This window comes from Sinohyriopsis cumingii, chromosome 14 (assembly GCF_028554795.1).
Source record: "Sinohyriopsis cumingii isolate HCF-2022 chromosome 14, ASM2855479v2, whole genome shotgun sequence".
In the NCBI taxonomy this organism is placed as follows: Eukaryota; Metazoa; Mollusca; class Bivalvia; order Unionida; family Unionidae; genus Sinohyriopsis; species Sinohyriopsis cumingii.
The window spans coordinates 97,159,928-97,183,846 of NC_142974.1; the positions used below are offsets into that span (position 1 = coordinate 97,159,928).

The window sequence follows — 23,919 nt, forward strand, 5'->3', positions numbered from 1 at the left end:
CTGGTTGCTTCAAAAGTTTTTTTAAAAAAAAGGATATTTAAAAAAGCTGTGGGGTACAGACACCACTTATTGTACTGAACTCTCTGTGTTGGATAAAAATTTAGAAGCTGTTTACATATATGTCCTACATTTTATAGAGTGCAGACATGATTTTCTTCATTTTAAAGCAGAATTCTGCTTTTCTCCTGACTTGAATCAGATTTTTCTTGATATAGTCTGTTTTTTATATCATCTCCAATCCCGGGGTATTTTTTAACGGTCTGCCCAATCCCATTTTGCAATGACCCTTGGAAAGTATTCGTTCTATATATTAGTTACTAAAAGAGTTTCGTAAAGACTATTCTGTTTGGTCAAAAGTTTAAATTCATCCAATGAATCTTCACGTAATGGAAACTGATGGCAATCGAAAGAAGAAGCATGTTTACAAAACATGGCACCCCAAATTGAGAGAGACCATGACGCAAAAACTTTAGATAAAGGTTTTTAAAAATGTATGGAAATAGGAATGGCTGGATTGAAAAGTTGACAGTAATTTAGTTGGTCAGTTTATAAGAAAACTGAATGCTAGAGGACTGGCATTTTGTGACCTCTGCTCTATGGCAATCACGGTTGGAATAGTTTGGGACAGCACGTACAAAAGAAGCTGCATATGGAAAATTTGAAGTTCAGAAGGTATCTGGAAAAAGTGCAGTTGATTACTATAAGAAGAAAGATTTCTTGCATGAAAGAACAGATGTAGCCCTCTTTAGAAGCACCAGCTTGAAGGGAAAAAGGCTCTCATTGAGAAGGAAAACAGACAATTGCACCTTGAGCCAAAAAGTCAGTTTTGACAAAAAGGAAGGCTAAAGAAATCTTTAACAAAGCTGCAAAAAGATTGTAAATGGCTTGAAATCAACCCCACACCCACCAGTAGTTGCATGCCAGTTATTTTATCCCAAGAGCATATTCAGTCAGTGATAACATCTATCACTGTAAAAGAGATGTTTCAAACTTGTTCCCTCTATATGATTGAATTACTTCATTGATCATTTAATAACCGTTTTTATGTGAAGTTTTTCTGTTGCTTCATATTGTGTCTTCTTGGATCAGTTAGCAGGCTGCATGTACTATTTGTCACTTTGTGAAATATGCAACATTCAGTTCAGATTGGTTATTGTTTGTTTCACTCCAGGGTGAACAGTGACCACTAATCAGAATTGAATGTAGCTTATTCACTGCATGACAGCCAGAAATATTGGCATCCAAACTCAGTATAAGTAAATTCATAGCAACAGTGAAATTGTTTGCAATAAAGCGGTTATTAAATGATTAGTAAGGTATGTAAATTGTACCTAGAAACAAGTTAGGAATGTTTCCTTTTACAACTGATATATGTAATCATTGACATAACGTTCTGACAGATTTTAAAAAATGTGCTTAGAATCAGAGGACAGATTTGGAACTGCTGTGAATTTGTTAAGAGTAGTGAGTGTTTTCAGTATTTTTCTTTTTTCACTGAGTGAAATGATTGTCTGGCTGTGGCATTTGTTTTGCATCTGTATAAGTTCAATTTGATGGATTTGGTTGTTAGTCATCTCCATGTGGACTTGTTCTAGATAAGGTTTTCTTTGAATGAGGAAATGTATTTGATCTATTTCAAAGATAACACCATGATGCCTTCCAAATTTAAATGAAAGCATGAAATTGGTAATAAAACGTTTTTAAAGTGTTCATGCAATCAAAAAAAAAAGGGTGCAGTGACCAAGAAGAGTCCTGTACATGATTAAATAGAGCAGTCTGAAAAGGCCTAAAAGATTGGATCAGCATCACTGACAACTAGCAGGTATTCTGTTTGGAAGTATTTTTGTCTTGTCTTGAATGAAAATGGCATATAAACAGATCATAAGTCTTGGTATCTGTCCAGTCTACATACTGGAAATGTGACCAATATGTTGACATATTCAAAATGGCATCATCCAACCACTGACATAGCCTCTGAATGTGACTAAGTCAATATATGTATCATTAATGTATTGTATCTAAGTAATATACTGCAATATGTATCAACATGTGTCACAGGTTATCATTTTAACCCTATTGCTTAAGGCAGGGAGATGCCATTGTTTCATAAGGAAACACTAACCACGTACCCATATGACATTTACATAGGTTAGTGGGAGAGGATTAGAATGGCTGTTGTGACCAGGGTGACCATTAGGACAGGTTTGATAGTACTTGAAAATGTTCAGTAGTTGATCAGTGCTTCAATTACAAAACAGAGGCTTTCATTGGAAATATATATATATATATATATATATATATATATATATATATATATATATATATATATATATATATATATATATATGAATACACACATGTATATGTGACATTTTTAGAAAAAGTAATAAATTTGATTGATCTTTATGGAATTGCACTTCTTGCATGGTCACTTTTATATTAAGACTTGTGGTTATTCTTATATGCTTATTATTAGTCAGCCTTATGATCACCTCTTGATGTCTAAATTAATGCTGTGTTGACCAGGCCATTCAATAAGAAAAAAAGAAGTTTAAGTGCTATGTATCGTATGGAGACAAAGAAATTAAGGAAGAGTTATGTGCTGCATTTGTTGAAAGGAAATTGACATTGAATCAGTGGATTAAAGTAATCTCAGGTCTCATGCCATGGGCTATCACAAAAAGCACACAGAGAAATATCAAGAGTAGTAATGAACTAAGAATACTTTGTGCTAAACATGATAACCTTAAATGGGAATAAAATCACCACTCACTCCCACAATTTTGCGAATGAGATGATTGACCCATACCCCCTTCTGCTGCACACTCTTCCCAAGCCAATCAGCTAGTGTCTTTACCATCAGATATTTCAGTTGCATACTTAAATCTGAAATTTCATAGACACTACACACCATTATCATCATTCTTCCTAAGTTTGTCAATGAAATGTGCTAGAATTTCCTGATGTGTATATGAAACAAGCCTGAAACTTTGTAAATATTATGGTCATCACCTGAACATACACAAATCACTGACCTCCAACACTTTTTATTAGAGTTATTGCCCTTTTTGGATTTGCCACTAGATGCAATATATGACACAATTATAGTTTTCATTGGATTGCATGAAAATTACTACATATTTGGGTCATCAGAAGAAGATATGCATCTTAACCAGACACTCTGCTTGCACTATATTCAGAAGAGGAATAGACTTAATTTTTTTAGACTCTGATCATCTCCTTGATGGAGGTAGGGGTGTGATGCAAGAGAATTGGGGCATATTTACTTTAGCAAATTGCTCACCATATGTTATGATCATTATGAGTTACATGTAGGTTTCTGACTGTGGTGGTTGTTGCTGCTTAATGTTAAGCTCATTTGACCAATTGAATTGCATACAACCATTACATTGACTGTTACTGCATTTATTTTTTGTTTCATATTTACACATAATTTTTGCAAGAACAGATAATAGAGAGAGCATCCTGATTCTTCTGAACGTCATTCATTTCATCATTGATTGATATTAATTTGTTACACTTCATTGATTGAACTTTAAAATACAGAAGTTTTATTTTTCCTTGGTATCTTTAAAACTGGTAGTGATTGATGTCCATTGTTACAGTTTGACACTGTCTTGCAGAGGCACTGGCCATGAGCCACCCTTCCGGCAGAAATAGATGTAAATGATCACATTTATTACTTTCTGTCATAAATATCGTTATATGTCATTGACGGTTAACATATGGCTACATTAGTATCACTAATTTCATGTGGTACCAACTTTATTGGAATTGTTGTTGCTGCAGACCATGAATTTAAAGAACCTAACAATAAATTAGCCACATATAATAAAGAGGCCTCCCCCATTTTTTCTTACTGTGTTTTATTCCAAAAAATTGGCAAAGCTATTTATAAATCAGTGTCATTTCAGAACCTGGTTATAAATTGTTAGCTTTTACATGTGTTTATCTTATTTTAATTCTTAAAAAAAAACCAATTAAATTATATTTCATTTTATATTGTTTTATTGCACATATATCTATACCGTATATGGTTGCTATAATTTCCACTCAGTGCCTTAAAACAGTATACCGGTATTGTTTGGATTTTTGCACAAAACCAGTGAACTAATATCATGTCAATCAAGCCTGCTTTACATACAAATATTGGTCGAGTAAATCGTTATGAAATTGTCAAATTAAACAAGTCAAGCATTCTCAAAGCCATGAGTAATAATTAGACCCAATCTTTTACACAATTTTGCGTGAGCCACATTTACTCATTTAGCTTGATTGATGAAGTGTTAAGTAAAGACTAGTGGTTGATGTTGGGCAGGCTCAAACAAAGGAGTGATTACATTGCTCTTAAGTTTAGTTAGCATCTTTGTACTTTGATGACCTCTGGACACAACAAATGTGTTTACTAATTGCATTGAATTGAGATAGATGCATCTTGTATATTTGTTTTGTGGGTTTAACGCCAAATTTTCAAAACTTGATAGGCCATTCATGGTGACCAGTATATTTGATGGAGGAAGAACCCTAGAAAACCCTGAGAAAAACCTCTGACCTGTGGGAAGCTTTCTCGCATACAGTACTCACATTGGCTGAGCCAAAACTCAAAACCACACAGACAAAGGTGAGATTAAAGTGATCTGTAAAGGAACGCAACCTTGACCACTTGTCCACATGGGACTCCCAGCTGGTCACTTGTTTGGTTTACATTTGGAATAATTACATTATCTGGAATAACAAGGATTCCATTGAATTTTACTGTTAGAAAGTAGTGTTGATGGTGCAACTTTATGGATTGTGTTTTAAGAAAGAGATCATTCATATATATTCTTCAGTTACAGATTAGCTTAGTGTTGTTGGCTGTTTCAGCTCCCGTTAATATTGAGTGCAGGGGATTGATCTTGACAGTCATATGATTTGTGCTGTGTCAGGCACTTGTATTGTTTTAACCTTCGAAGCAACGGCTGTTTAATTGTGGCATAGTTGTTATTTTGTTGTCTTTTGTTGTATTTATAGATGTTATTACAGGAAATAAAATACATCAAAAATACAAACATTGACTGGCAAGACTATGAATTTAAGAACCCATGAAAATGTCTCTCTTTACAAAACTGCAAAATTTGAGACACACAAAATTAAATAATACTGTGGTATATCACATATCAACATTATTGAGATACCATAAATCTCCTATGGAAATAAATGCCTATAATCCTGTCCCCCTAATGGAACCCGGTTTTGGCAAACTTGTTTTCAGAGAAAACCTACTCCAATGATAAGCTTGTCTGCCACTCTAGAAACTTACAAACCAGGCTTGAGGGACTTGTCATAGGAGACTGTGCAAGTTAATATTGTGTTGTCATGTGAAAAGATATTACACTTGTCTTAATTATATTTGATATTTATGAGATTAGTTTAATTATGCAGTCTTTAACACTGATAGAAGCTCACCGTATATTTGGCACTTTGAATAGATTTGGTGGGAACTACAGCAATCCCTGATAAAAAGGCTCCTCATTATAACATGTTATTAGGCCTTTCATTACAACACAGTTCATGTCATCAGGTTCTTCATTACAACAATTTTATGTTATAAGGTTCTTCATTACAAGTTGACACATTTTATATTATAAGGCCCATCAGTATAACACATTTTATGTTATAAAGCCCTTCATTATAACACATTTTATGTTACAAGGCCCTTCATTATAACACATTTTATGTTATAAAGCCCATCATTATAACACAATATGACTGAGACATTGTTAAAGCTGTGTGAAAAATCCCAATCACGCACACACACACAACACTTGTTATAAGGCCTTTTATTACAACACATTTTATGTTATCAGGTTCTTCATTACAACACATTTTATGTTATAAGGTTCTTAATTACATCACATTTTTTGTTATAAGGTTCTTCATTGCAACACATTTTATGTTATAAAGCCCTTCATTATAACAGTTTATGTTATAAGGTGAGTATGGCCATTGAATCCATTTCATAAAGAATAGTAAAATTGTATGTATATTATGTGCTTCACTGTAAGGCAGTATGACTTTAATGCAATATACTTTTACAAACAGTGTTATATTAATAAATACTTTACATCTGTTATGACCACTCATTGTGCCTCATCAATGGATATTGTCTGGTCAGTCTCATTAAGTCTAAGTTATCTCAGTTGATGCTTAATCTTGAAATGTTCTTAAAGTGAAATAGTATAAATAAGCAATGTAATCATGTGAAAAAATGTAATATTTCGCATTAGCCAAGCAATCATCATCATAAACAAATTACTACATCAGATGTCCCTTTGGGGGAAGAAGCTTTGCTAATTTTTGATGATTGAAAGAGGTACCAATTTTAAGGCTTGATTGTAAAGTAGAGCTACATGAAATGTGAAGGTATTAGCAATGTCTTTCTTTTTTCAGAGAAAAAAAAAGAAAGAATCCCGCACTCCCAATGGACGATACAGGTCGTATCCAGCCTCAGCATTAATCAGTGCTTACTTTGCTGTTATCAATGGTGAACTATCCACTCAAAAGGCAGCAAAACACTTTGGAGTTCCAACAACAACTCTGATGGACCGTATTGATGGCAAAATTCCTATAGAAAAGATGCGATCTGGGCCTCCCTTACTATTCACAGATGATGAGGAAATGAATCTTGCAGTACATATGCGTAAAATGGCCTTGATTGGCTACAAATATCTTCGGAATCAAGACATTCTCAAATTAGCTACAGATTATGCAATATATCTGAATAAGAGGAATTTTGGCGAACCACTAAGCAAGCGATGGCTTTATTCCTTTTATGAAAGATGGCCACAGTTGAATGACTTCAAACCAGGCAGTTCATTGAAGTCAGAGAGCAATTCTGCGATGCGTTGTTTGAGGAATTATTACAAGGAGTTGTTAAGGCTGATGAATGAGTACAAATTGCAGGAATCCCCAGAGAACATCTACATCCTTGAAGAAAGGCCCGTCATCTCAGACAGCATGGCTCAGTCAGAAGATGAAGATGGAGATGTGACTGAGAAGGGACATATTACTGTACTTGGCTGTGGGAATGCAGTTGGAGCTCAGATACCTCCATATTTTGTGTTTGCAGGAACAAAAATGAAGAAGGATTTGCTCCATGGAGCAGTGCCAGGAGCAGATGGTATTGTAAACGACAGTGGCAGAACAGACACAGATGTGTATATGAGGTATCTGAAAACTCACTTCATGGAGTTTGTGGACTCAGAACAACCTGTCATGGTGCTATATAATGGATCCTGCAAGCACATTACCCTGTCAGTCATTGAGTGGGCCAAGCAAAACAACATTATCCTGTATGTTCTGCCCCCAGGTACTGTCTCCATGCATCAGCCAGGTAGTGAGGGACTGTTTGGGCCCTTTGAGACCATCTATGCAGAGGAGTGCCAAGTGGTGATTGATAACCTCGATAACAATGCCTCCCAGAATGATATTTGCCGTGTTGCATGTAGAGCATACACACATGCTCTCTCTGCTTGCAATTTACAGGCAGCTTTCAGAAACTTGGGTATATATCCATTTGCATCTCCAATTGACCTAGAAGAGTCATTGGATGGGGAAGATGAGGATTTAAACAAGATTGAGCCAGTTGAACAGCCACTGGACCAGATTGAAACTACTGAACAAGGTCATGTGGGTCAGCAGGTTGATTCTGGAGAAGATAACATTCTCAAGGTTAAAATAAGAAGGAAACGCAAAAAATCTACAAGTGACACAGACAGTGCCACAGTGTCACCAGCCAAAAGGAAACGGGGAAAAAAGAAGTCTCGCTTGGTCAGAGGAAAGAAAAAGAGAAAAACCAATAAAAAATGAAAAAAGTGAAGTCTCAATAATAAACAAAGAAATCACTATAAAGCACAGATCAGTTTGAAAATCAGAGATAAAGGAAAAATAATTTCTGATGAATAGTAGAGGATGAAATGTTGAATTTGCTGAGGAAAAATATTTTCTTTTAATATCAAATATTGCAGCAATATGGAAAAATGCTTGTCACCAAAGAAAAGGTGGAAATATGTTGGTGAATGCAATCAAATGTTAGATATTGTGTGTTCCCATCATTTAAGGAATTGAGTAAGTTGCAAAAGTTTCATGATAAAAATGTTTGGAGTTAAAAGTTTTGAAATTATATGTTATATTGACCAAACTATCTAGTGATCCACCCAAGTGAGTAAAGCTCACTGTAATTCATGTTAATTGATAGAACTTATTGTTAAAATTCATATTTCTAATGTGAATTATGCTGGCAATTATAGTGTAAAACGTTACAAGTATTGTAATAACAAACAATGTGTTTTAAAAATACATGGATCAGAAATCATTATGCGTTTATTTGGCATGATGTCAGTGTTTTGGTGGGTTGGTATTGGCAGTATATGGAATGTTATAAGTGGGTCAGTCTTAATTTTTGTGAGGTTCATGCCAAATAAAAACTTGACTGACCAAGGCCTTTTCATGAGCTGTTAGGAAAATGCTGGCAAATTCATATTTGGTTCCTGTCATATATACATGTGGTTACCATAGTAGTTTTGTGACAATAATTTGATTTGTAAAAAATTACATGGTTTTTATCTATTATAACCCCTCAGTTGATTTTAAGTAGAATATTTTGAGATTGTGCAGATAACTGTTGAAATGTTTTTGAATGAAATTTCATGTTGTACAGTTGAATTGCCAGTGCTTGAAATTAAAATGTGTATTTCAGAGAGTATTAGCAATTTTAATGGAACAGTTCATTTGTATGTATTGTGAAAGCTGTCCTTAAAAGAGACACAAAAGGATCCCAGTTTCTTTATGTTTACTTAAGAAAGGAATTATCCTTTTGGGCAGGTGTCCTTGATATATAAGTGTCTGCTAAAGCAAGTATCACAGTATTCAGCTTAAGGATAGAGGATGGTGTTTTTCATTAGTTACAGTTCATTTCTCACAATATTGCCAGGAGTTACAGTGGTTCAGGTTCATAGTGTCAAACTAATCTTAGGTCACTGGTTTGATAACTGCGCAGGCCAATCCAAGTTAACTCCCTTGATTACTCACTGGGAAAGGTACAAAGGTTCTATTTCTTCATCAAGATGTAGTTTAAAAAAATCAGCCATCATAAATTACTCACACTGTACCCAATGAATGTTTGATTCAGATGATTGTTTTAGGTGTTATTGTGGTTATGAGTTCATCCGTCAACACAATGAGGACCACTTTAGTCATCCATGGTTTGAAGGAGATCAATAGGTATATGGCTGTACAAGTGGCTGAAGTGGCTGGTGTGTGCCCTGAATGTTCTATGGCATTGTGGACAGGGGATGGCAGCAACGCAGTAGAACAGTGGAGGCATGTCAGGAAATCCCAGACCAGTGACCCCATGATATGCATTGCTGCCATTGTGGTTATACACATGTCCCCACATACACTACTTTCCTAATTATGTAGCTATATGCAAGATGATAGACTTTCTCTTAAAACAGTTCATCTGAAACTGCAATGTTACATGCTACATCAATATAATTGTCATCTATTCCCTTGTAATTTTTGTTTGCTGTTATGACATTACCAGTATTTGCAGTTTAATTTAAATCAAACTTTTCTTTACCCAATGCAAATAATTATGTACATTGATGCTAACAGTTTGTGTATATTCCCAATTATTAAAAATCAGTTATATTTGTTATCTCATATAAGTGACTAGTAGATAACCATTTTGAGAAAATAAATTATGCCAATTATATTCCTTTTTTCTTGTTCTCTGTATTTTGTCGTACATATATGCATGTAAATAAAATTACAATTTAATTTGTACATAACGGATTTTTTGTTAATATGTGTATAAATTTTCAATTCAGTCTTGATTGTCAAGCATTATTAGTTTAAATGTTATTGCAGTAAAAAATATATAGTATTTTCTAACTCTTCATTCATTACCATGTATCCAGTGTTTTGCATATTTTGTCACTTTTTATCACCCTATTATGTAATGGGGGAATATATATATTGTTGTGTCCATCTGTATGTCTTACTGTTTGTTCTATCAGTCCCAGAACATTTTCATCTCATGAACATAACTCCAGACATTTCAAGCTAACTTGTTACCCATCAAGCAAATGGCTTAGAGGTTCCTTTTCATGCTTAAAATATTCCACATTAGATGTTTTGTTATGTTAGCATGGAACAAAGTAAAGTGTAAATAGTAAGCTGATAGCACTTTACGATAGAGTACCAGCATACATACAAATTGGGTGTACTTTCAGTAGGCAGGGAACTGACTGGGAGGCGGGGCATCACAAGATGACCTTTGTTTTAGTTTGTTACATCATGGTTCCCACTGGTCCTGGTTTCCAGATAAAGTTTTGGAATTTAAAAATAATTTCAAGGGCCTTAAAAAGTACTGGAATTTCTCAAAGCTGCATAGTTTTGGAAAAGTCATGGAATTTCTGACAGTTGAGTTCCAAAAAATTGATAACTGCTAATTTCTTAAAGTGCCAAGCACCAATTGAGAAACCTTGTTTAGAACTTGACAATTAATTTTCTTGACAATGCAAGATACTGTGGTCCATGAGTTTCATGAGATAAGGCAGACTTAAACTTGGTGAAACCACAAAGTTCAGAGAAACCAATTGACCTTGAATAGGCAATTATTGTACCCTTGTCATTTTTTATGTCATTCTTGTATCATCATATTTCATGGCCAAATAAACTATAGGATAGTCCCAGGGAAAATATAAGTCTCTCTGGGTGATGTAACCCTGGAATGAAAGTGATAAATGTTTAGAAAGTTAATAGGGAATTCAAATTTCAAGACCATAATCTTTATATTGTCAGTTTTTTCTTTTTAATTTTTTTTTGTGGATTTGCAAAAACGTTTTTGAATAGAATTTTGAATTCATGAGAGGACTTGGTTCTGTTGTTGTGAGAGATAAGTCATTGTTCTGATAATTGTTTGTTGGTTTGTCAGAATTGCCAAATCCACAAAACTGGTGCCCAGTAGCATGCTTTTTGCAATGAGACAAAGTAATATATAATTTTTATGAGCTGTGTAAAAAAAAAACAAAAAGAAATACAGGTTGTTCATTGGACATCTGTGTTTTGTAAAAACATCATAAAAATAAATTTCATTTTTTTAATGAACCATTGTCATGGTTTTCTGTGTTTGTTACCAATTTGTATTAATCATTCAAAAGAGGTTACTTTATTTGTATTCTGACAGCATTCAAGTAGAAGACTCATTGCTGCCCATTAAACTAGGGAAACATGTTAATATCACATTTTTCTCCATAAAATATTTTAATCTGGTGAATAATCACAATCTTCTACCAACATGCAGACATCCCGTTCTATTGAGGGTTTGAAAGAGCGCCTGGTGAGTTTCCCAATAGATATCACAATAATTATTAATATGTTATTATCTTGGCTGGAAATGAACAAAAGAAATGTATTTGACTTAAATATTCCTCTTATGTTTCTCCATCATGCATGATGCAATGGTGAAAGTTATCAAATTTTTGAAAAGATAACATGAAGAGTTTCCAGCAAAGGATCATGCACATAAGTGTATTTTATATGATATTGTCATTTTGACTTGGTTCCCTCTTAGAGTAATTGAAAATGATCTTGCATCTTGGCTGTATGGTGAATCTCCTTTATAGCCTTCACAGACTGACCAAACACTGACAGACAAACAAAATATATATGCACACTAGGATAGATTTCAGTCAGTCCATGTGTTTTGACATAGTGTCCATTCTCTTTCACAAAATAGTTTGCATTACTGATAATAGTAATAAACCTGTGGTGGTAATAAAATTTGTAACAAAATATTGAACCAATAGCCTTTCAGAGAAGCGTTTTATGTATCAAGGGAGGTAACTCAAATTTTGGTAAACATTGTTCCTCTGCAGGTGATACTTTAAGCAAAATGTAGAAAATGCTTTTAAAAGCAAACACAATAGTTCCTTAAATAATGTTGAAAATGTGAACATGAATTCTCTAGTGACATCTAATGGAAAGAAAATTTAGAAGATTATTTTAGGGATTATTTTGAGCACTATTATGAAATTAATAAGGCCAATGAATAGTAATATCAAAAGAGTTGTAATTTTAATCTGAGTGTATGTAAATTATTATCACTTAAATCTGCAAGCCCCCAGTATTCTCAGTACTTAGATTTCTCTTTCATTTTGGGTAAGAAAAGAGAAATTTATAAAAGAAGATAGAGTTCCAAATTCTGTCATCAGTGCACCATCTTTTTGATTGTGATCTGAAGTTGGGAATCACTGCTTTAGTGGAAGCAAATACATAACCAAATTATATACAAGGAAAATACCCAGAAATCCAGTCCTATTGAGCTAACAAAGAGATTAGCCTTGTATTTTGGCTTGTTTCAGCAATAAAAATCTTGGACATCATCTGCTTGTTGAGACAAAAGTGGCTTTTAACAAGTTGAATGATCCTTAGTATACTCAATTTATTACAGAATTTAACTCCATCTTCATGGAGGAGAATATTTTGCAAAACAATTGACTTATATGATGAGCTAATTTTAGGTTTTTTTTAACACACCTCTGATTTCAAAGCTGTACACTCGTCTTATCTTCTCTTAATTAAACAGTATCCAAGAAAGATTTGGACTTCATTCGTCCATTTCTGGCTTCTGACTCCAGAGTTCTCTTCACATTCTGCTTCATATATAGTTCCTTAAAAACTTCTATCGATGGATCTATCGTCCATGAATAACCAGGCTACATGCAAATAGCTATGACACTTTGGTCAAGACACTGAGTTTTTAAACATCAACAGGCCTTTGTTCAGCGTTAACTTCTAATTTCCATCCAGCCTTCTGCAAAGCATGCATTCCCAGCCACTGACATATACTGCAGGCCTGGAAATGTTGAAACAATCCTGTCTATGTATGTACCAGGAATATTTTTTTTTTATATACCTAAATGTTTGCAGCATCATAGCTGTTGACTCATACACAATAAAGTCTTGATGGCTACATCACTCCAGTAAGACCACTGCCAGCAGACACTTTGCAAGTTGGTGTCACTCGTGTCTCATGTACTCAAACATGGCAGCTCAGCATTTGATCTCAAAATCCATAACAGCTACTCTGTACATTAGCCTACAGAGAGATGCATTTATATCCACATATGTGCTTCCTATCTTGTATTCCAACATCCTGTTTCAGTGCCACATAGAGAAGGACTGGAAATTGGCTATCAAAGAGTTAAACCTTGCACACCAGTGTCCCAGAGCTCACCGTTTATTTACCAAGATGGACCAGAGAAGTATGAAGGACTCTGATGAGTAAACTCTCCTCCAAACCTTCTTGGCTAATGTCCAGTTTCCCAGAGAAAGTTATCACATGACACAATGAAGGATGGACCAGTTTCTCTTCTCAACAGTGTCTTTTTTACAAGGCTTATGTCACCCTTTTCCAACATGACACAATTTCAGACTCATTTTGCCATCATGTAAGGGAGGATATAGGCCTGTTCAAAAATCTTTCTGATCTTCCAGCCAATTTCAACTTATCTCACATAAGGCCATGGTCTTTTGTCTCAAATGTGTTCTGACTTGATTGACCAAGGCATTCTTTGTACCACTGTTGAGAACCCTGCTTAATCATTCATTTATATAAGAACTGCTTCCTAGTTACTCAGGATTCAGCAGGCAGAGTCATTTAAATTCACATCTTTTTTGATCAACCTACACTATTTTTAGCTCTGGCTTTACTATAAAGGTATCAGAACATCACCGATGGGAAATGTTTTGTGGCTTTTGGATCCTTCTTGCTAAGGATATCATCAGGACTCTGTTAGAGGACTGAAGTGGTTCCTGGAGCATACTGAGCCAGTCAGAAGAGCTTATTCTTACAACTCATATTTTAGGAATGCTTACATGTTCAGCTTACAAGGACTTTATGGATTTCCTATTGTTGCATGAAGATTGGGCAGTCACCTCTTGCATAGCATTCAAGCAAAACTGTACCAGTCGTATCACTAAAGCCATGGGATGGATGTCTGATGCAACATTCTCCAGGTTTTAACCTGGACACATTTCATCCTAAAGAGCTCTGTTTAACCCACGTGCAGCATATATCAAAAGAGCCTCAGGCTACATTCTAAAGTCACTCAGCAGCTTTGTTGTTGTTGTTTTATAGGGTTTAATGCCATTTTTCAGCACAAGATAGGCTATACATGGTGGCCAGTATAAATGATGAAGGAAGAACCTGAGAAAAGCCCAGCAAGAATCACCGACCCACATGAAGCTACTGGCATTCTTTCTCACATACCCACATTGGCCAAATCTGAGACCCAAATCCATGCAGACAGAGGTGAGATGGCAATGGCCCATAACGGTGAGCGCTTTAGACCACTCAGCCACTCGAGGCCCCCCAGTAGTTTTGTAATGATGTGGGTTACACTTCGTCTGCTGGATTTGCAAAAACTGTTTTTTTGTCAAGACTACCTCCATTTATTGCCTGAACTAACACAAATCTGTTTGTACTTGAGACTCAACTCGCTTCACATTTGTTAGGAGACCAGAACCAGGTTAACTTTGAAGTAAGGGGGATGTAACTTCTCCACCTCTTACTTTCTATCAAATGTATTAAGATTGGGTAATGTATTTGATAAAGAAATAAATATTTAGAGTAAAATATGTTTCTTTAATAATACTAATCTGGTCATGATACAGGCATTTTCTCCTCATCCATTCCCACAGCTGCATCCCAGTAAGAGTGTGCATTTCTACTCCAGTAGTAACTGATGAATGGTGGGATATGGCATCAGATATTATCCTTGGGGAGACCACTCTTTTCTGACATCAACTTAGCAGGCAGATGTTTCAGCACTTTTATTGCTAAAGGAAGTGAAAAGATGTGCTTAACAGGTTTTTGGTGGGAGTGGGGCTTGGGAGGGCTAGGGTTGTAAGTTGGTGGATGCTCTCAAAACAAGTTGTTATTCAATTAGTATTATCAAAGAAGCTTATTTTTCTCCAAAAACTGTTTTCCAAATTTAATGTACAAATGGTTCTGAAATCTATAAGATTCAAACCTGAACTTTATTAATAAGAGGATTTTACACAAGTGCTCATTTCAAATGTTATTCTTAAATTCATGAAATAATTTCTTTTACAAATTGTGGTGAGTAACATTTTGAAATTATTTAGCAAGTTCTGTAAATTGATTTTAAATGTGCACATTATGAAAATGAGTGATTTGGATGAAACAGCAGAATAATGTAGTGGAATGACTTCAAAATACATTTGGAATGCTTTTGTCATTATGCCTTAGCCATGCATGATGTCTTAATGTCATCAATGACATCATGAGGTATTAACTGTTACATATGGAAAAATTATATCTTTACATCAATCTAAATTACACAAAAATCTTCTAATAAATTAAACTCTATCATAGATTTTTTACTTGCATTTGAACTTGGTAAAACTTAAGCTTGCATGTTAATGACATATACTTGTCAAGGTTAATGGTTTGCCTAACCCACTGGTGGCCATGGGGGTTTATCTTGGTTTCCTTTCTGTGAAGTAACTAATGAGAGTACATGACTAACTCAGTATAGGACACTATTCCAGTGTTGGTTAATCCCATTTCCCTCATAGGTCAATACCTATTTACAGCTGGGTTGATTGGAGTATGTGATCTATTAACTGCTGAAAGGCATATTAACACTTGCTTGGTTTGCACTGAACCTTTTTTTGGTTCCATTAACATGGCTGTTTATAGGCTCATCTTTAATTGAGATATGTACCAATTTATAAACTTTGAACCTATTTGGACAACAGTTTTTCTTAGGGATCACTTTGGCATCAGTGTTTGTCCATCCAAACCCTGAGTGATTTTTTCATTTTTCATTTCCTTTTATTTCAATGTAATTTTATACGACAAGGCTTGATATGCAGGCCATGACCAGCTTCTTGTTTCTATATTATATAACATGAAAACAGTATATTTATGACATTGTTGGTACATGTATTTTGATATGTAGAACAATTATTAGAGGGAACCAACTCAATCTGAGAGGATGCCAAATGAGCATTTGTTTTTTGACATGTCAGATCAGAAAACACGGCAAGTTTGCAGGTATTAAAATTACTGAATTTCTTCACAGATAACTTAATTAAGATTTATGACTTTGTTGGTTTGATCTGTCCATATCCTTGCAAATTAAAGTGTATGGTTTAAGTTTAAACTTAATTATTTAAAGGTTTCAGAAAAATGATAGGAAGAAGATATATTGCCATAAAGCATTGACTGAAATAGTGCAGGTGTTTTTATTGCACACCTAAATTCTTGGAGAATAGCCATGAAACTTCACACCCACATTTATCCCAGGGTCTGATTGGTCCAAAATGAAAATTATACTGCTGAGACATCCATTATGGCTGCAAAAGCAGCCATCTTGAAAACTGTGTTATTGCCACTGCTACTGAATTAATAGGTTTATCAACATATGATATTTGCTAGTAGACTTCTTTTGATGTCTAGGTGATCCTGAATAAATATGGTTCCAATATTGCCACGACATCAGCCATCTTGAAACTAATACCACAGCTTGTCGAAATGATGAGCTTATCAACATTTACAGTGTCATTGGAAGACTTATTGCGATTTACAGTGTCATTGGAAGACTTGCGATTTACAGTGTCATTGGAAGACTTATTGCGATATCTAGCTGGTCAGGAATAAAAATGGTGTTGATCTGACATCCAGTAGCCATCATGAAAATTGTGTTACTGCTGCTACTTCTGAATAAAAAGTCATGTCGGCATGGCGCTTTGCTGGAAAACTTTTTCTAGTGTCTGGTTGGCTTTAAATAAACTGCAGATCTTGTATACAATAATGAAATGGCATTGGCCATCTTGAAATTTCTTCTTGTATCTCCCCCTTGATGGAAAGTCATATCAACTTTGGGTTTTTGCCAAAAGACTACATGAAAATGGTGCTAATCTGATATCTGATATGGTCACAATTGCAGGCATCTTGAAAATCTTGTTGCTGCTCCTCCACAATGAACAGTCTTATTGACATGGGATTTTCACCAGATGACTAATTATGATATCTAGTTGGTTCTCAATGAAAAGTCTTATTGACAAGCGATTTTTCACCAGATGACTACCTATGATATCTAGTTGGTTCTCAATGAAAAGTCTTATTGACAAGGGACTTTCACCAGATGACTTAATTATGATATTTAGTTGGTTCTCAATGAAAAGTCTTATTGACAAGGGATTTTCACCAGATTTAATTATGATATCTAGTTGGTTCTCAATGAAAAGTCTTATTGACAAGGGATTTTCACCAGATGACTTAATTATGGTATCTAGTTGGTTCTCAATGAAAAGTCTTATTGACAAGGGATTTTCACCAGATGACTTAATTATGATATCTAGTTGGTTCTCAATGAAAAGTCTTATTGACAAGGGATTTTCACCAGATGACTACTTATGATTTCTAGTTGGTTCTCAATGAAAAGTCTTATTGACATGGGATTTTCACCAGATGACTACTTATGATATCTAGTTGGTTCTCAATGAAAAGTCTTATTGACATTGGATTTTCACCAGATGACTACTTACGATATCTAGTTGGTTCTCAATGAAAAGTCTTATTGACATGGGATTTTCACCAGATGACTACTTATGATATCTAGTTGGTTCTCAATGAAAAGTCTTATTGACATGGGATTTTCGCCAGATGACTAAATATGATATCTAGTTGGTTCTCAATGAAAAGTCTTATCGACATGGGATTTTCACCAGATGACTACTTATGATATTTAGTTGGTTTTCAATGAAAAGTCTTATTGACATGGGATTTTCACCAGATGACTAATTATGATATCTAATTGGTTCTCAATGAAGTGCCATGCTTGACCTCAAATGCCACTTCTTCAAAGAATATATTGAAAATCTTGTCATTAATTTACCTGAATGGATAGACATATGATCATGGGGTTTCAACAAAAGTCTTCAAATGGTGTCTGGTTTGTCATAAATGAAAATGGTGCCAATCTTAGATCCACTATGGCTGTCACATTGGTTACTTTGAAAATCGTATAGATTATCCATTTCCAGAATTAACCTCAGTGTTAAAATGTTACTTTTGTTTGCTTTGATACCATTTTGCTCTGCCCACTTCGAATGTGAAATATAGCTCTGTGGCAGACTCAAACATACAAGCCATGAGCAGCTTATTGTTATGCAGAAAAGTTACAAAATGAAATCAGGGGCCGAAATTATCTTCTGGTGAAATGTTTACAATATTTGTGATATACCAAAGACTACACTGATAAAAGTGGGGTCTGTTCTGACATGTCAAAATTACCAGCACTAGATGTTGTAACTTTGTTGTTAGTTTTTATTATCTCTACTGGTCATTGACCAGAAGAGCTTATGAGATGGTCTCTTATTTGTTTGTTGTCTTTTTGTCACTTATCCTACAGCCTTCCTTCCTTCCATTACTGCAGGACAAGTTTGATATTGCTGCTTCAACTAAATTGCATAGAGGATTGCCATGCAACTTTTATATAGTTCCTTGTAATGTATAGATTGTCCCAAGTTAAAATAGTGCTACTCGGTCATCTGATATAATTGTCACAGCAGCAATATTGAAACTTTTGTTATCTTTACTCCACAATGAGGGCAGTTTTCAATAAACTTTTGTTATCTTTACTCCATACTGAGGGCAGTTTTCAATAAACTTGTTATCTTTACTCCACAATGAGGGCAGTTTTCAATAAACTTTTGTTATCATTACTCCACAATGAGGGCAGTTTTCAGTAAACTTTGTTATCATTACTCCACAATGAGGGCAGTTTTCAATAAACTTTTGTTATCTTTACTCCACAATGAGGGCAGTTTTCAATAAACTTTTGTTAACTTTACCCCACAATGAGGGCAGTTTTCAATAAACTTTTATTATCATTACTCCATAATGAGGGCAGTTTTCAATAAACTTTTGTTATCTTTATTCCACATTGAGGGCAGTTTTCAATAAACTTCTGTTATCATTACTCCACAATGAGGGCAGTTTTCAATAAACTTTTGTTATCTTTACTCCATAATGAGGGCAGTTTTCAATAAACTTTTGTTATCATTACTCCACAATGAGGGCAGTTTTCAATAAACTTTTGTTGTCATTACTTCATAATGAGGTCAGTTTTCAATAAACTTTTGTTATCTTTACTCCATAATGAGGGCAGTTTTCAATAAACTTTTGTTACCATTACTCCACAATGAGGGAAGTTTTCAATAAACCTTTGTTATCATTACTCCATAATGAGGGCAGTTTTCAATAAACTTTTGTTATCTTTACTCCATAATGAGGGCAGTTTTCATTAAACTTTTGTTATCATTACTCCACAATGAGGGCAGTTTTCAATAAACTTTTGTTATCTTTGCTCCACAATGAGGTCAGTTTCAATAAACTTTTGTTATCTTTACTCCATAATGAGGTCAGTTTTCAATAAACTTTTGTTGTCTTTACTCCATAATGAGGGCAGTTTTCAATAAACTTTTGTTATCATTACTCCACAATGAGGTCCATTTTCAATAAACTTCTGTTATCTTTACTCCATAATGAGGTCAGTTTACAATAAACTTTTGTTATCATTACTCCATAATGAGGGATGTTTTAAATAAACTTTTGTTATCTTTTCTCCACAATGAGGGCAGTTTTCAATAAAAGGCTTCTTATGATGCCTTGTTAATACTATTTGTGCTAATATGATGTCCAGTATGGCATCCTTGTCCTAAATTAAAATGGGGCAAGTTAGACATCCAGTAAGGTCTCCAAAGTGGCCAGCTTGAAAATCTTGTTATAGTTACTCCACCTGAATGGATGGTTATTTTGCATAAGAGAGATTTCACTTGAAGATTTGTAATGATGTGAAAACCTTCTTGTTAACAACCCCCTCAAGTGGAAAGTCGTCACTTTTATTCTCTTGAATGTTATTCTTCAATGAAACTAGCTTTGAGCATGCTTTTATGCCATCAGAAGACTTCTTAAGGTGTCTGAATGGTCTTGAATATAAATTGTGTTTATCTGATGTGCAGTATGGCTGCTACATTGGGCATTTTGAAGATTTGTCCCGGAAAGAAAGTCCTATCAACATTGGGTTTTCACCATACAACTTTTTATCATCTAGTTAAATGATGATGACCTAAGTCCAGTATGGTCACCATGACAACAGTTTTAAAAATCTTGTTACTGCTACTCCTAAATGGACAGTCATGTTGGCATGGGGTTTCACCAGAAGACGATATCTGGCTGGTCTTGAATGAAAATGGTGTCGATCTGACCTCAAATATGGCAGCCACCTTGAAAATCTTGTAACTACTTCTCCAAACTAGAAAGTCATATTGACATGGGGTTTTCACCAATAGATTTTGTACTGTGTCTAGTTAGTCCTCAATGAAAGAAAAATCTTGCTCATAGACAGTACAATATGGCTACCATAATTAACAGATTTGAAATCTTGCCACAGATTCTCCAGAGTAGACAGTCATGTTAGGCATTGGGTTCTCACAAAAAATCCTGGAATGGTGTCAAGCTTGTTGCAAATGAAAATGGCGCTGATCTTGTATCCAGTTTGACAGCAGCTAAGTTGCTCAAGAATATCAGAGATGGTTTCACCACTCAGCAATTGAAATGAAGATATGAACTTGTCTTGATTTTCTGGACATTCTTTATAGACAGTGGACCAGTCCCTTCAAGGGACTCTTGCAGCTTTATCGGGCTTCATGAAAGGCTGTTATACCATGTTATAGGGCTTCATGAAAGGCTGTGATACCATGTTTAGCTAATTTTGTGGAAGAACCTTAGAAACAGAATTTGATTTTAGTGAGTTTTTAACACAGATTCATTCTAGTGGAATTATAGATAAATAGTTTAAAACATGTTCAGGATATCTGCTAGGTAGATTCTAGCCAGTCGCAGTCCTGAATTTTTGTGATTTCAGCTTGGAAAGGAAAAGGATCTCTTTGAATTAGGTGCTTTGTTCCTCAGATGCAGATTACTCAAGTTGCTATCTTTCTTCACAGGTGGGACAAAAATATGCAAAGACCAAATATAGAAGATTAGAGTTTTGATATTTATCAAGGAATTTGCCGATTCTTGATGATGAACCTACCCTGTTTTTAAAATTCATGGCAGATATTCCCTAGGGATATTTTTGTCTGATATTAAGCTGACCAAAAACTTTTTAACAAATATGTTGGACTATTTTCCTGATCTTGTAACCTAAGAAATACTGTGTAATTTCTCATTCCATGATCTGTATTCTGAAAACTTGTTGAATGTAGCTCATGATCAAAGTCAGAAAAGTTTGCAAATATCTGTAGAATAAAGTTAAACCTTCATGATTTTCTTATTTCATTTCCTCAATCAGCTTGCTGAATTTCAATGATCCAACCTTGTATTCCAATTTGGGCTCGAGTTTCTTGCTTAAATAGGGTTAAAGATCACCTTTGTAAAGCAAAATTCTAGGAATCTGGAAGCCACTGGCAATAAATTGAAGCCATTGTCAGGTATTGTAAAATGTTAATTATCATAGACAATGTACATGTTTATAGGAGCTCTTCTAGTGCACTAGTTGTTTTGTCCTTTTAAGATGTATCAGTTTTATTACTTTATAAACTGCATGCATCATCTCTGACACCAATAAAATTGCAGTAGATAAGGCATTTTCTTCATTACTTGTATTGTTTTTTTTTTCTTTTTTCTTTTGTTCTGTTGAGTTGATTGTTAGATATGAAAGATATACATTATTGAAATAAATTTAGTGATTTATCATATTTGTTCAGAAAGTATTTTGATCAATGTTGATTACTCTATGTCCCACCTCCTTTGAAGCAGCAAGGTGAGATATAGGTATCCTATTTCTGGCAGCCACAGCATTGTAAGACTTAAATATTTTTGCAGTGGTGATATATGGATCATTGCAAATGTCTCAATACCCTATTCTGCTGAACCAGTCTTTATCAAAAGTCAATGCTAATAGCATGTTTTCAAAGAGGAAATGCTACTGCTTTGAAGGGGGCAATGTTACTGGTACATTATCAAAAATTTAAATCATTCAGCAGATTGATTTATGTAATTTTATATATACGTGTTTTTAAGGACATTTAACATAAACATTTTTCAGTATCATTGCAGTTTTGTCATGTGGTTTGAATGTGAAAATTTTCCAAATATTTTTGTAACTAATTGCTGTTGAGAAACTGAGCTTATTATTGGTGCCCAGATTTATTAATAAATCATCAGTAAGATTCTTAATTCACAGAATCATTCCCCAGCATTATTAACCACAGTATTTTGACAAGGAATATTAGCAAGAACACTTATTATAGACACTCTCAGCAAAGTCAGCAAAGCCCTACAGCAATCACATTGCACATCTGTCTGTCTGGCCATCAGTTTTTGCAAGGAAACCTTACTGGTAATTGTTAGATTTTGACTGAATTGTATATGCAGCTTTTTATTGATGAGAGTTTACTTTAGGCCTTTCAAAGTCATCATCATGAAAGAGTTAACTTTAGGCCTTTTAAAGCCATCATCTGAAAGAGTTTGTTAGGCCTTATAAAGCCGTCATCTGAAAGAGTTTACTTTAGGCCTTTTAAAGCCATCATCTGAAAGAGTTTACTTTAGGCCTTTTAAAGTCATCATCTGAAAGAGTTTACTTTTGGCCTTTCAAAGTCATCATCCTGAAAGAGTTTACTATAGGCCTTTCAAAGTCATCATCCTGAAAGAGTTTACTTAGGCCTTTCAAAGTCATCATCCTAAAAGAGTTTACTTTTGACCTTTCAAAGTCATCATCCTGAAAGAGTTTACTTTTGGCCTTTCAAAGTCATCATCCTGAAAGAGTTTACTTTAGGCCTTTTAAAGTCATCATCCTGGAAGAGTTTACTTTAGGCCTTTTAAAGTCATCTTATGAAAGAGTTTACTTTTGGCCTTTCAAAGTCATCATCCTGAAAGAGTTTACTTTAGGCCTTTCAAAGTCATCATCCTGAAAGAGTTTACTTAGGCCTTTCAAAGTCATCATCCTAAAAGAGTTTACTTTTGACCTTTCAAAGTCATCATCCTGAAAGAGTTTACTTTTGACCTTTCAAAGTCATCATCCTGAAAGAGTTTACTTTTGACCTTTCAAAGTCATCATCCTGAAAGAGTTTACTTTTGGCCTTTCAAAGTCATCATCCTGAAAGAGTTTACTTTAGGCCTTTTAAAGTCATCATCCTGGAAGAGTTTACTTTAGGCCTTTTAAAGTCATCTTATGAAAGAGTTTACTTTTGGCCTTTCAAAGTCATCATCCTGAAAGAGTTTACTTTAGGCCTTTCAAAGTCATCATCCTGAAAGAGTTTACTTAGGCCTTTCAAAGTCATCATCCTAAAAGAGTTTACTTTTGACCTTTCAAAGTCATCATCCTGAAAGAGTTTACTTTTGACCTTTCAGAGTCATCATCCTGAAAGAGTTTACTTTTGACCTTTCAAAGTCATCATCCTGAAAGAGTTTACTTTAGGCCTTTCAAAGTCATCATCCTAAAAGAATTTACTTTTGACCTTTCAAAGTCATCATCCTGAAAAAGTTTATTTTAGGCCTTTCAGAGTCATCATCCTGGAAGAGTTTACATTAGGCCTTTCAATGTCATCATCCTGGAAGAGTTTACTTTAGGCCTTTCAAAATCATCATACTGAAAGAGTTTACTTTTGACCTTTCAAAGTCATCATCCTAAAAGAGTTTACTTTGGGCTTTTCAAGGTTATTATCTGGAGGAGTGAGGCACACTGATTGCCTTATTTTTATAGCTCTGTTTTCTGCAGCTTAACTTCACCAATTATTGTTGAATATGAA

The 23,919-nt window shown here is 34.7% G+C and overlaps 1 protein-coding gene across 3 annotated transcripts in view; it reads left to right on the top strand.

The window, feature by feature from the left end:
- Window positions 1-21,865, top strand: part of LOC149784448 (uncharacterized) — an 85,011-nt gene extending 63,146 nt beyond the window's left edge. For all 3 annotated transcript variants that reach the window (XM_089932525.1, XM_089932522.1, XM_089932524.1), the window contains one exon: window positions 6,454-21,865. In XM_089932525.1, coding sequence (XP_089788651.1) covers window positions 6,454-7,872 — 1,419 coding nt within the window. In that variant the 3' untranslated portion in view covers window positions 7,873-21,865. The remainder of the gene's footprint in view (window positions 1-6,453) is intronic.
- Window positions 21,866-23,919: the final 2,054 nt, after the last annotated feature.